A 13,513-nucleotide genomic window follows, 5' to 3' on the forward strand; every position below is an offset into this window, starting at 1 on the left:
GGAAAAGTTCATGGTTATCAACTTTTACAGTATTTTCACATGCTACTAAATACATAATACTTGGTATAATTAGATATCATCCCCAAATATTTTTTTTGTTCATTCAAGTAAAATATGAGTAACCCAAGGGGCCTTGTCACTGTGAGTTGCTAGACGGGTAGTGACAAACCCTTGGGAATAATATGACTACCGGTATACCTCAAGTATACATTATTAAAAATCAGGGAAAAAAATGATTATTGAGAACATTTTGATTCATATTTTGAACACTGCATGTGGAGACACAGATTGTCGTGATGTAGAACGACTAGGGTATATAATTCATATTTTCTCTTCAAACACTATAATAACTTGTGCATGGTATAATTACCTGTAACAATATATTGAAAGTAAAATCCTTGAATGTGCAATTTTGATATCAGTTCTACTTAAACGAGTATGATGAGCCATCTGGTATTGCTGTGTGTAATGTTTCATATTTTATGAATAAACCTATAGTTTGAACATTTTTTTTGTGATGGAAATGAAACCTATAAGCTTACTGTTCACTTTTCTGATGATATTGATATTTGACATTGGTATCAGACAGTGAAATAATGCTGCTTTCGAACAGTAATTTCGAAATGAGTGCAAATTGTTTTGGTATGTCTACAATGGATCATGATTACACAAATGATTCACTCTGTGTTGAAGTCTTTGAAACTTAAGCTGAGTAAATGCTAAAGTATCATATTAATACTGATATTATTATCAGACAGTGAAATAGTGAAATATTGTCGCTTTAGACTTGTAAATTAGAATTGAGTTCAACATTTGAACATTTAGTAACTTGGATCATAATAATAAATATTCAAATTGAGTTGGGTAGACAGTCTACTCTTAAGATTTCTGTACATGAAAGATTATTTTGTCAAAATATGGTAGAACTACTAGAAGATAAATTTCATCATTTAATTCTTTGTTCTCATTATATGAATGAAAAAAAGGCACTATTTTATTCTTTGTCATTAAATAATTTAGCTTTTCTTCCTTAAATGACAAAAGTAAATTTTTGCATATTTTGACCTCAGATGATAAACTTCCTCTTGGAAAATTTCTTGTTGCTGTAAACAGTCCTTCAGCAGTCTGCTAAGGGATTGTATTCACATAATTTATTTATGTCACTTGTATTTTTGTTTTACCATTATTGCTATGGCATGTTGTCATGCAATAAAGATTGATCGATTGATTGATTGATTGATTGATTGATTGATTGATTGATTGATTGATTGAGCGATTGATTGATTAAATACATGCATTTTTCAGTTTGAATTCTAACATGAACAATTTCATGTTGGTTGATAATTCAACGGTTCTAAGTGAAGTCTTATCATGATGTAGGAAACTTATAGACATGAAGATGATGAAGAGAGCGTAGGAGGAAATTACAAGCAAGATAGGAAGAAGAGTGGGAGGAAAGATATACTGTGGTAGTTTAGTCAAACAGGAAACTGATAGAAAGGGAATGGAAGGCTAAGATCTCCTGTTACATCGATCCGTCTAGTCAAATTGGAACCCGTATCTTATCACGTTCACTTTTTCAAGATAAGCATCATTTGACACTGGCCTACTTAGCCTCAGAGAGTCTGTCTGTGTGTGAATCTTACAACACATGAACAAGCTACATCACTTATATTTGATGGCATCTTTAGTAATAACTACTAGTATTTGTACCGATATGGAAAATATATGAAATCTTATAATGGGTAATTTTATAGTGTACTATAACAACATGTAGACTAAACGACATTTACCAATACTACAGCAGCACTAAAAGTGTATTATATTTTATGTTGTGTGTCTGTGACCAACGAAATAAGGCTAAAAATAGCCACAATTGTAAATCGATAGCTGAAAGTCTAAATATTGGACAAATCATATGACTCAGTAAAGAAAACAGGGGGCAATGGCATCACTTGTGGTAATTAAAGGCTAGGCTACTAATACACCAAAATTGTGCACTGCAGCCATTTTATTTACATCGATAATGCATTATCTAAGGAGACATTTCAATGACTGCACGACACATACTACACATTGTCAATAAGATGAAGATGAGATTTGAATAGTTAGTACGCTAGTTGGTAATTGAATTTCTTCTTTCATGTCTATTGCTTAATACAATTTTCAACCTTAATGTGGCCAAAGGTCATGATCATTTCATGTCACTATAATTCAAATTCGATAACAGAGGATGATAGTAGTTATTGATACAGATGATAAGAACAAATTTTGACAATTTAGAGTAATTATGGTGTGGGTGTGAGTTGGTGTGTGGGTGTGTGTGTGTGTGGGGGGGGGGAATCTTTTTAAAATAGGAATTTCATGGTATTGTTGTTGATCAGACTAAAAAGACGCCAATGGAGTAGTAACACACCTGATTAAACTCAATTAGTTCATTCCTCTGTTGTTATCATCACAGAAACAATTCAGTTTACAATTCAGTTGCTCTATCGGATGATCACACCACATCATCTACTGTATGCTACATACACGACATCAAACCCTAACTTGACCTTGGGCCCATGGTTGAGTTTGGCATATGCAGGGTTAACGTTTTTACTTAACCATGGCTCAAAATAAATGTTATTTTAACAACTTCTAACATGCAATACAAATTACCAGTAAGTCATAAATATCTTCTTGTCAGAAATATAGAAAAATGACATTCATCAAAAAATATTTCTGAATCATTTGATATCCATTATTATTATTTCTTTTGGTGATACACACACCATGTGAAGAATTCTTCAGTGTTCAGAAATAAAATAAATTCTGAAGAGATGTGAACACCACTTACCCTACAGGATTCTTTTTGTTTAGCTCCATTTGTTTTATTTGGCTGTTTGACTGGGCATTGGAGGATAAAAAAAGTATAAAACTTGCTCTGTTGTTCTTTCCAATAGAGCCAGTGTTCACCTGGTGCTGATACGTTATATTGTGCCTTTACATGTACGCAATATGAATCGTCACTTTTGATCTTCTTCTCAAGTCGCCGGCATTCCAAACTTAACGGATTGCTGCTAAACTTTGAAAACTGTGTATGAAATATAAACAGGTACTGAAATACATATATATTTACAAATAGTATCATTCTGTTCAACAGCAATTATGTATAACAGTGTTTTCCCTATGGCCATTTACAAGGATGTCAAACAATGTTTGGAAAACAAAAGACATTCATTTGCATAACAAAACATCCAATTCTTATGCAAATTTGCCATAATGTTTGCATAAAGTCGTGGTGAGAACACTTAATACTTATTAGTGTTTGGCAGATATTCAAATAATTGTTATTTCAAATTCATTCTGTGATATTATACATTTTATTGTTTACAGGTGACATTAACCTGTGTCAAATTTCAGTGGCCATGGTAATGGTACACAGGTGTTAAATGTTCACTCTTTGTAAAGGCTCTCATTTTCAGCTACACCTAATCTTGGAAATGATGTTTAATCAATCATAGATTAAAATCTTGCCAATAAAGGTGATCTTTGTAATTACAGTTTTTTTTGCTTTTCTTTCATTGAGTCTCAAGGGTCTGGTTGCGTTACTAGCATTGAATAAATTTATGTGTGCGGATGATTAGATAGATATATGGGCAAGCATTGAATTAGTCCCTGTGCCTACATTCATAATACAAATTAGCTTCATGTTAGGGAGTCTAATCCTTAGTATACCTACCATTATTCTAACCTTAACTCCCTAGCTTTGATACAAATATGTATCTTTTGTGCAGTCAGTCACTCCACTACAATGTAAGTCTAGGTTCTTGCCAATTTTGCCTCAGCTAAATAGCTGATTGTAGTACAAATGTTAGGAATAATTTAAAAACACAAGAAAACTAACTGACTGTAGTAATTTCCCTAGTAAGTATTTAAAGACCCAGGTTTCAATCCCAAATTAGTGTTTATCTTATTAATGGAACCATACAGACTATAAGATTATATATATGTTCTAGATTTAACTTTTTTTTCTATAGCTTTACTAGACAACTACAATTTTAAATTTTAATCCTTTTTCAAACTGGGACTTAAAAAGATTACAAACAGGTAATTGAATATACATGTAATAATTAAGAGAAAACTGCCACAGCATAACTGTGAAAAATCATTTCTATAGATCTGTATTTTTTAATTTTTGTATTTATTACATTTCATCTGCCTATCTCTCTTGCCTCATTAGTTGTATATATCAGAGTATATCACTTCATGGCCAAGTACTCAAAATGGGTAAAACAATACTTTTCAAGAAAAAGATTACACACATGCATTACTTTGATACATATATCAATAATACATATTACGCCATTACGTTTACCAGGGTAGAGTTTTTTCTTCGAATGATAGCCCAGGAAGTTAACTCTCAGCAAGATTTTGTTTCAGGATCAATCTGCGCCTGAATTTTAAATTCTGGCAGCAAATTAAGCTCCCAAAATTTAAAATTTAAGTGCAAAATGCCCCTAAAAACATAAAACTTAGAAGGAAAGTAAAATAACATATATCACATTTTAATTCCATATCAACAGTTATTGTCACAAATGCTATGTTTATCTTGAATAAACACAATCATCAACTCTCCGTCAAATGCACGGAAAGTTGAAATTTCATCTTTTAAATGCCAGTACAACTTCCTACGTTGTAATGTAATGTATACAAAAATTGCAATAATTGGAACTGCATGCTTACCTCTCTGGCCTCATTAGTTGTACATAACATCAACCAAATTGCTGGGGGAAGTGCAGGCTCCTGGTGAAAATAAGATGAAAATACAAGATTTTAGAAAAGCAATATTTCACATTAAGTTGAATGGTTGTACTGTTTGTTGACAGACATTATGGCATCCCTGGGAAGTTCAAACCACCATGTTGAATATTTGGTTTACTTTGCATGATCATGATGCCTTAGTTTTAATTAAAACATGGGGGTGGGGTTGGGGGTGGTAAGAGAGTCTTTCAGTTTTCAATGTCTGCTCAGAAACATACATGTACATGTAGTTTTATTCCACAGAGCTGAAGTTGCTGGCTAGGGTTTCATAGTGTGAGACTCTGAGACATGCATGTGTGAATCTGCACTTTAAAAAAAAACAAAGTTGCATAAGAACCCTATTGTCATAAAAAACAAATTCCTCAATTTTGCACAATGCAATTATTATAAATATAATGTATATCACGTGCGTGCGTGCGTGCGTGTGTGTGTGTGTGTGTGCGTGCGTATGCGTATGTGTGTGTGTATGTGTATGTATGTGTGTGTGTGTGTGCATGTGTGTGTGTGTGTGTGTGTGTGTGTATGGGTGGGTGTCTGTGTCTGAGTGTGTGTGTTGCAATATATGCATGTATATGTACATGTCTGATTATTTGATTCAGATTTAGTATTTCAATAATTTCAAATTCAGAGCTAAGTGGGAAATTGTCCAATAAATGAAATCATTGACACCATATCACTTTCCTTGAGATACTCTGTCTGTTCAATCACTGTTGGAGAATGACAATTAACGTAACAAAGTGTAGCGCTAAAATATGTACTTTATACGGTACGTTGAAGAGGTTATATAGAACTTCTAAAAGCAGGTGGAAATAATACCATACTCTGAATCAAGTAAATGGAGAATTAATAAAAGCAGCTGGTAAATGTTGAAAACTGGAGAAAGTACAATGTATATATGGTTTTGCTTCTCATTTACAATGCACTTGTGTGATATTCACTCCCAAAAACTGACAAATAAGCATATGACCTAGCTGTTTCAAAAATAGCATTTCGGTAAAAAAAAACAGTCTCTCAAGGATACAAAACCTTATTAGTTGATTGTATGCATCAATGATATACAATACTATTCTTGATTGTATGCATCAATGATATACAATACTATTCTGGAAATATATAAACGTAAACATTAGAAAATTTGAAACTTTACATTATGTATGATTTATATCATTTGCTTATTTCTCTTTTACTCGCTTTTTTCTTCTTTTTCCTTGTCTTCCTGAGGAGGTAACACAAAAAATGTTCTTCAAAAATATTAATATTTGTTTTATAGATCATTCTGACAAGTGTGCACAATAATATATGAAGATTAAAGTTGTTTATGAACTCATTTACAACCAATATTTGTTTGATTTTTAAACGTCTTTTCTCAAATCAGTTTATGCGGGACCTGCTATTTCAGTCAAACTGTAACTGAAACATAAATCTGAAGGTATTTTTTTTAATTTCCAATTGTTTCTCCTCATTTTCGCTATAATTTCTGATACAAGGAATATATACTCTTTCGGATTATTCACGTAATGTCTTATTTAGAATTTAGACATCTGTCTGCAAGTCCTATCCATTATATATTACCTAATGTGATGACAACGAATGAGTTTCCGATCATGGCACATGTTCGTGCACAAAATCTGTAATACATAAATTCCACAAAATATCACTGAATAATTCATGTTTTTTCTGAGTATGATGATAATCTATCTATGTAAGGTCAGTGTTTGCGCACAGAGCTATATTTAGACGAGATAAGACTTTGATATATACAACCCACAAGTGACAAGGCCTTTAAAATACGTATGATCTAGTTATTAAATATAGAATATAAATTATAATACAAACTATATACATAATTTATCGGTTGCTACTACATAAAGATTATATATGTAAACATTCATAAATCATTAAATTCCTCACTTTTGTAATCATGAGAAAACATGCACATGGTGGCATAACACATTACAGTTTGATATTAATATCGGTAGTCAATAGTTTTTTATAAAGTTATACAAGTCATATAAATTCTATGGCATATTATACGTATACCATATCATAGGGGGACAGTTATCTACCGTCATGATCACACAGTGTTACACAAGCTCCATAAACGAACTTTGTTCTTAGGCCAAATCCGCCTTCCCTCTCCCCTGAATGAACATTCACGAGTGCAACATCATCATATTAAAGGAATTTACATATGATGTCAACCATTAAAACCATGGTGAAATGTTAGTGCATGGTCACACCATTACGATCGATACAATATAAAAACATGGTAATCACATCAAAACACAAATTGGTAACCTAACACTGTATTTCACATTAGCAGCAAATTTTAATCAACATCTCAGTATTAAATACATATTTTTTTTATCATTGAAGGTGTGAAAGTTTTACAAATTTGGTTAGTAGTATGAAAATGAAGTTCAGCAATCACATTAACGCTAGACCCCCTCGCCCTCCCCCTTCTTTTGTTTATTGTGTAACATTGTGCAATTGTCCCTAAATTGGCTCATTTTAAATTATTAACACCTCAGTAGTAAATACAAAAGCTGTTATCATTGAAGGAGTGAAAGTTTTCTGTTGAAATTTGGTTTGAAGTGTGGAGATTAAGTTCAACAATTGCATTGATGCCTGTACACCCCCCCCCCCCCCAATGAATGAAGTTCAATTATTGAGCTTGTGAGACATTGGGCGATCATCCCTTAGTGTTATTTTATAGCAGCATCAAATCCGTCTCAAAATGAAACTAAATCATCATCACTTGTGGGCTGTGTTAAGATAGCATGAGCAGCCTTAATGTTACCAAAATCTAGTATTTCTTATAATAAGTAAAGCATCTTTGAAGGAATATGTTACAGATGCTTATCAAGGCTAAGGCCAGTACATATTTAAATATCTGATAACAACTAATGGATCTTTAAATGGAAGATGTTACAGATATTTATCATAGCAAAGGTTGGATAATGGTTTAAAATAAAATTTTGATGTGAAACAGTTGTTTGGCAGAGATATTGAAGTGGCCGGGGGAGGGGGGGGGGGGGTCCTGAATATATAAATTATCCAATTTAATCACTATGGCTCCATCAGCAAATCCTGTAATCCAGGATCGTAGAATTCTAAAATCAGCGTTTAAGGCAATCTTGGAATTACATGTATAATTAACTAATGACTCAAGACCATATGAGTAAGATCATATTTATATTTAATGCTATCAAATAAAAGTTGAATTGTATTTCAGTCATGGTACTTGTATTAATAAATAGAGAATCTCAACTTTTTCAATTTGTTGATTATCATGATTGGTAACATTTGTCACATAAATGAAAATATCAACAATATTTAAAAGTTATACATCATTTTACAATAACAGAACTTTATGGTGTAATCTAGATAAGTGAAAATTATACTAGCTGCTTACAGTGCTAGTACTACCTAGCTCACAAATTTGCATACATGTATACATACATATAGTTACATACATTCATACATACATACATACATACATACATACATACATACATACATACATACATACATACATACATACATACATACATACATACATACATACATACACATACATATATGTATAACACACACATACCTGTACATACACACATACACATACATACATACATACATACATACATACATACATACATACGTACGTACATCTACACATCCACACACACACACACATACATATATACATACATACATGTACATACATACATGTACATACATACATACATACATACATACATACATACACATACATACATACATACATACATGTATAACACACACATACCTGTACATACATACATACATACATACATACATACATACATACATACACACATACACATACATACATACATACATACATACATACATACATACATACATACATACACATACATACATACATACGTACGTACATACATCTACACATCCACACACACACAAACACACACATACATACATACATACATACATATATACACACATACATACATACATACATACATACATACATACATACATACATACATACATACATACATTTGTACATATATAATCACATATCAATTACAAACATTATCCATTTGCACACTGAAGTATCATATCTACATACATTCATAAATACATTCCAACACTGGTGTTTACAATACACACTTTATTGACAAAGATAAATTGACAATGGAATACATTCAGAAACAAAAACAAGAATGTTTTACAGATGTACTATAAATACTCGAGTTCAACTTTAAGAGAATTAAAATGAATGGTTCCCACCTAAACTGTGTTCATTTGTGCTAGCTAGACCATTAAAATAGTGTCCCTGTTTCATTCCTGGGACATTCTGTATGTAAAGATGAAGGTAGAGGATTATTGAAAACCCTTGAGTAATTAGGTAATCGGGAAACTAATTACAAATAAGTATGCAATAAAAGACAATGATTTATCTTGATGGACAATGATGGCTGAAAAATTATATATACGCTGGCTTGATATGACATTTATTTCCATTTTATAATTAAAACATTCTAACACAACCACTAACAGTAACCATAGCAGGGTCTAATCAGTTATATAGCCTAGAGACCTGACTATCTGAATCAGCATAATGGTGAGTGCCGAATGACACTGAAGCCTGGGATAGCTGTATGTATTATGTCACTGGGGTTAGGCAAACAACACATGATGCATTGCTTCATGCACACAGACACACATGCGCGCACACACACACACACACACACACACACACACACACACACAGACAAACACACAGAGACACAGACACAGAAACACACATGCATGCATGCACACACACACACACACACACACACACACACACACACACACACACACACACACACACACACCTGCATATACATATGCACATACACACATATACATATACCGTGGTAGTTATACAGTATACACATGCACCTCAAGTGGTGAAATTACATTGACAGGGTAGTTGATTAATTGATCTGATCATAATTACCTGCAGATATGATTTATTGGCTCATTAAAATATCATGATATGACATGGCTTCAAGTACAGACATGTATAAACTCTAATTATGCATGTATATTTTCTGTTTACAGTTCATTCATTTTATACAGTTTAAAGCATACACTGTATAGGTAGAAAAATAGTGTCAGTAATACTGAGGCACAATTACTTGCACTGCATTTAATTAATTCCATGTCAATTATTACTATTATGGCAATTAATAAAAGCAGTGTCTAGTCACTTAGCCATTATTATTGTTATGGTGAGTCAGTTTTGACTTCTGAATATTTACAAGTTGTAAGACAAATCTTTGCTAGAGATACACAAGTACAAATTAAACATTACACCAGTGTTTGCATTTTTGTGTGTTTAAGTCTTAATATGACAATTTTTTTTTATTAATGACATATACAATGGTTTAGATTATCTTGCCTTGACATCCCATTACCTTATAATATTAGTATTGACTTGAGGATGAGGGGCAAGAATGTAGAACAGTTAGCCCAGAGACTTGTCTATCACAACATGCTTGCTTGTTCTGGTGAATGACATTTTCAAGCTAGCAAGCCAATTCTCTGGGCTATAAAATCAGTCACAGTGGATAGACAGTACAACATATACATTATCAGGTTAATTAAGTAATGAGTTTATGATAAGGTGGTGTACTGATTAAACACACTATGTAACAAAACAACTTTCCTTTGAAATGACTTGAAACTGTTATTAACCAAGTACTACTAGGCCAGGGAGTGTATGATCAGTGGTTGCTCCCCTATCCTGTGAAGTCTTTTTAAATCCATGGTTTTTTAATACAATATTTGGTTACTTTTTAGTATATATATAATGCAAACAAATATGTTAATAAAAAATGGGCTTAATTTGGTTGCAAATATATATCCTGGTGTTAGCTTTCCTTTGGTTTGAAAACAAACTGCAGGCTGTAGACAACACTTGTGTCTGACCGTCTGCTCCATTTAACATGTAACCTTTTAGTATTTCTACATGTATGTTGACAAAGCTATTGATCATAGTGAAGGACTCGGTGATACACTCTTTTAATAGTATTAGTAGCACAAAGTAATCTAGTGCCTACTACTGTACAGTATATGACATGATATACACGTATATGTCAAGGCAGCGGTGTCAGTTGCAAGGCAGGGGATTTGATATACATACATATACTATCACAACATACAGCATAGCATACAACTTAAGCAATTCGTTACTTTCAAGGTTGGTATTACCCGGTACATTTGTATTTGGATGCGAACACAAAGAGATTAGTGTGTCACGAATTCTGGCTATGATAAAAAACACAGAAGCAGTCTAAGTATTTGACAGGGAAATATTGCCTCGACCATGGATGGTCTACTACTACAATTACATCCATGCCTCGACAGAATAGTGGGAATAACAAAAGATACGATATTGTGTGTTATGTAACGGACCAGAAATCCTCAACGGTCACCCTAGGTTCTAACGGTAGCAGACTACGTTAATTCAATTCTTTTGTTACATCGGCAGACATTTAAATTTGAAAAGGTGTAGCGCTGTGCTCACCATCAATATTCAAATAACTTGTAAACTTTTAACACAAAGCAACACATACCCGGTAATTTGTTCATTAATCGTACAGAATGTAATCGTCATATCTCGGGTACGTTTAGGAACTATTAAATTCTGATTTGAGATTACGATCTATATTTGAAGCTACTCCGACTCGTAGACATAACGGGAGTTCTTCTGTTGTTCAGCCAAGCTGAGAATTCACTCGACAGATTATCTGTCGGTTATGTTGTCGATCTAAAATTTCTTTTTCAATTTTAGTTGATTATACGATCAAAACCAAACTCGCTGAAAATGGCATCAATTTTCCCTGTGATACCGATTAAGAATAAAATAATAAAATATATATTACCGGAACGGGACAGGAGACTTTGAAGTCGACCAGACCTTCGTTTGATTCGTCTGCCGTGAAACCGAATGCTTTCCCCTCGAGAAGATGCAATGACGGTTCTTTGCTTCCGTAGAAAACTGTAAGCTTGTTATCATACATTCGACCAAAGGTTAATGATACGAAGAATAAAAGAACCGATATGGTGCATGAAATGCTGTGGTAAATGGAAAGAAATTTCATGATTTCGATTTTTTGACAGACGGAAGTCATTCATCGCAGAGACTCCATCACATAAACATAAGAGGTGAGAGTGAACGGCAAGAACAAACTGACAAAAGGTCTTTGGGTTATGCCATCTTTTTGAGGGGTGATCATTTATGGCATTAATTGGGCCAAACTATAAAATACAACGAGTAGCAATCTTCTCTTGATGGTACACAATTATAGTTTATACCATAACATTTTATATTTCTTAAATGAAATTCAACCATATTTCCTGTATTTATCTCAGTTTATCGATCTTAAAAAAGTTGTTCGAAAAATATTGTGGTATGACCCAGTAGGGCAGCGCCATCTCTAGGTCATGACTTCAACTTCAGGAACGACGGTGAGTATGAGTGCACGTGTGTAATACATGGCCATATTATAATACTAGTTGTTCGCTGGAGTGAAAGTTATAATCGTTGTAACATATATTGTAGGATTACAGTAGACTGGTTGGTAATTTGACAAAATGGCAAATATTGTTATGGGTTAACTCGATTGACATAGATCGTTCGTCGAAGCAACTGGGGCCACACTCCTTACTCGACTGCGTTCGCTATCTTAACCCTAAGACTAAGTATTCACCTACTACTACTAGTACCATAACGTACTGTAGTACTTTGTTCCAAACCAAAATAGATGTCATTTAGTGTCGGTATCATTCAGACATTTTGCTTTCCCAGTTTGAATTTTCAATTACTCAGAATCATGTATGTATAAACGCCATATTGCCACAGTGTACATGTGTGCTGTGATAGGTATGGATGTTTGTTCACTATGTGGCCATGCACTGGCACTCGAATCAATGTGTATGATTTAAAAAAAAAATATGTATATAAATATTTACATACAATACATATTTTTTTTCTACACATTGATTTGAGTGCCTATGTGGCCATGTATGGATGAGCAGTCTAAACAATATAGTGTAACACTGTTCATATTTGACTTTATAAGTATCTTTCAAATATGTATAAATCTTTGGTAACAAGAATTTTCAATAGAATAGTTACAACCTATATCACATTGTATGGGGGACCCGGGTGAAGTTGAAACTGGTTGTGTATGGCCAAGTACATGTAATTGTTATTAAAATCATAAAGTAAGTCCATAAAAAAGGCATAACAACCAATATGAAACTATAGCAACTACAACGTAACCAGAGTAACTAATTGATTGTTTAAGAAAACAAATAGCATAATTACTGAAATTCTTCGCAATTATGCTGGTAAATGTGGCCCACGACATACAATTGTGGAGTTTCTATATTATACTAAACTTAGTTATGGCCTATCACTCTTTCCCAGCCGAGAAGAGACTCTGGCCATCTTGTGGGATATGACTAAAGGGCATACTGGTCAAAGCAGACTGACTTAATTACTTCTCTGATAATAATAATAATAATAATAATAATAATAATAACACAAAATTGATTTCAAAATTAATTATCTGTATTACTTGTGCTGCAGTCCCATTAAGTTATAATGATACCAAACCAGAAAAACTGTAGCTTTCAGTTATGT

The 13,513-nt window shown here is 33.2% G+C and overlaps 2 protein-coding genes across 4 annotated transcripts in view; one reads left to right on the top strand and one right to left on the bottom strand.

Moving 5' to 3' along the window:
- The window catches only part of LOC144446197 (uncharacterized), a 26,997-nt gene extending 14,987 nt beyond the window's left edge, over positions 1–12,010 (bottom strand). Inside the window, exons 1-3 of the mRNA XM_078135951.1 lie at positions 11,748–12,010; positions 4,729–4,788; positions 2,840–3,076 (exon numbers count right to left, since the gene is read on the bottom strand). Coding sequence (XP_077992077.1) covers positions 2,840–3,076; positions 4,729–4,788; positions 11,748–11,996 — 546 coding nt within the window. The 5' untranslated portion in view covers positions 11,997–12,010. The remainder of the gene's footprint in view (positions 1–2,839; positions 3,077–4,728; positions 4,789–11,747) is intronic.
- LOC144446634 (nucleolar complex protein 3 homolog) overlaps positions 11,962–13,513 on the top strand; it is a 21,033-nt gene continuing 19,481 nt past the window's right edge. For 2 of the 3 annotated variants that reach the window (XM_078136441.1, XM_078136443.1), the window contains exon 1: positions 12,308–12,333. The gene's annotated coding sequence lies outside the window, so the exon portion shown is untranslated. Of the gene's footprint in view, positions 12,031–12,307; positions 12,334–13,513 lie in introns of those variants that run through there. The other variant, XM_078136442.1, reaches the window with a different exon arrangement.

The sequence above is a fragment of the Glandiceps talaboti genome, chromosome 15 (genome assembly GCF_964340395.1).
Source record: "Glandiceps talaboti chromosome 15, keGlaTala1.1, whole genome shotgun sequence".
NCBI lineage: Eukaryota > Metazoa > Hemichordata > Enteropneusta > Spengelidae > Glandiceps > Glandiceps talaboti.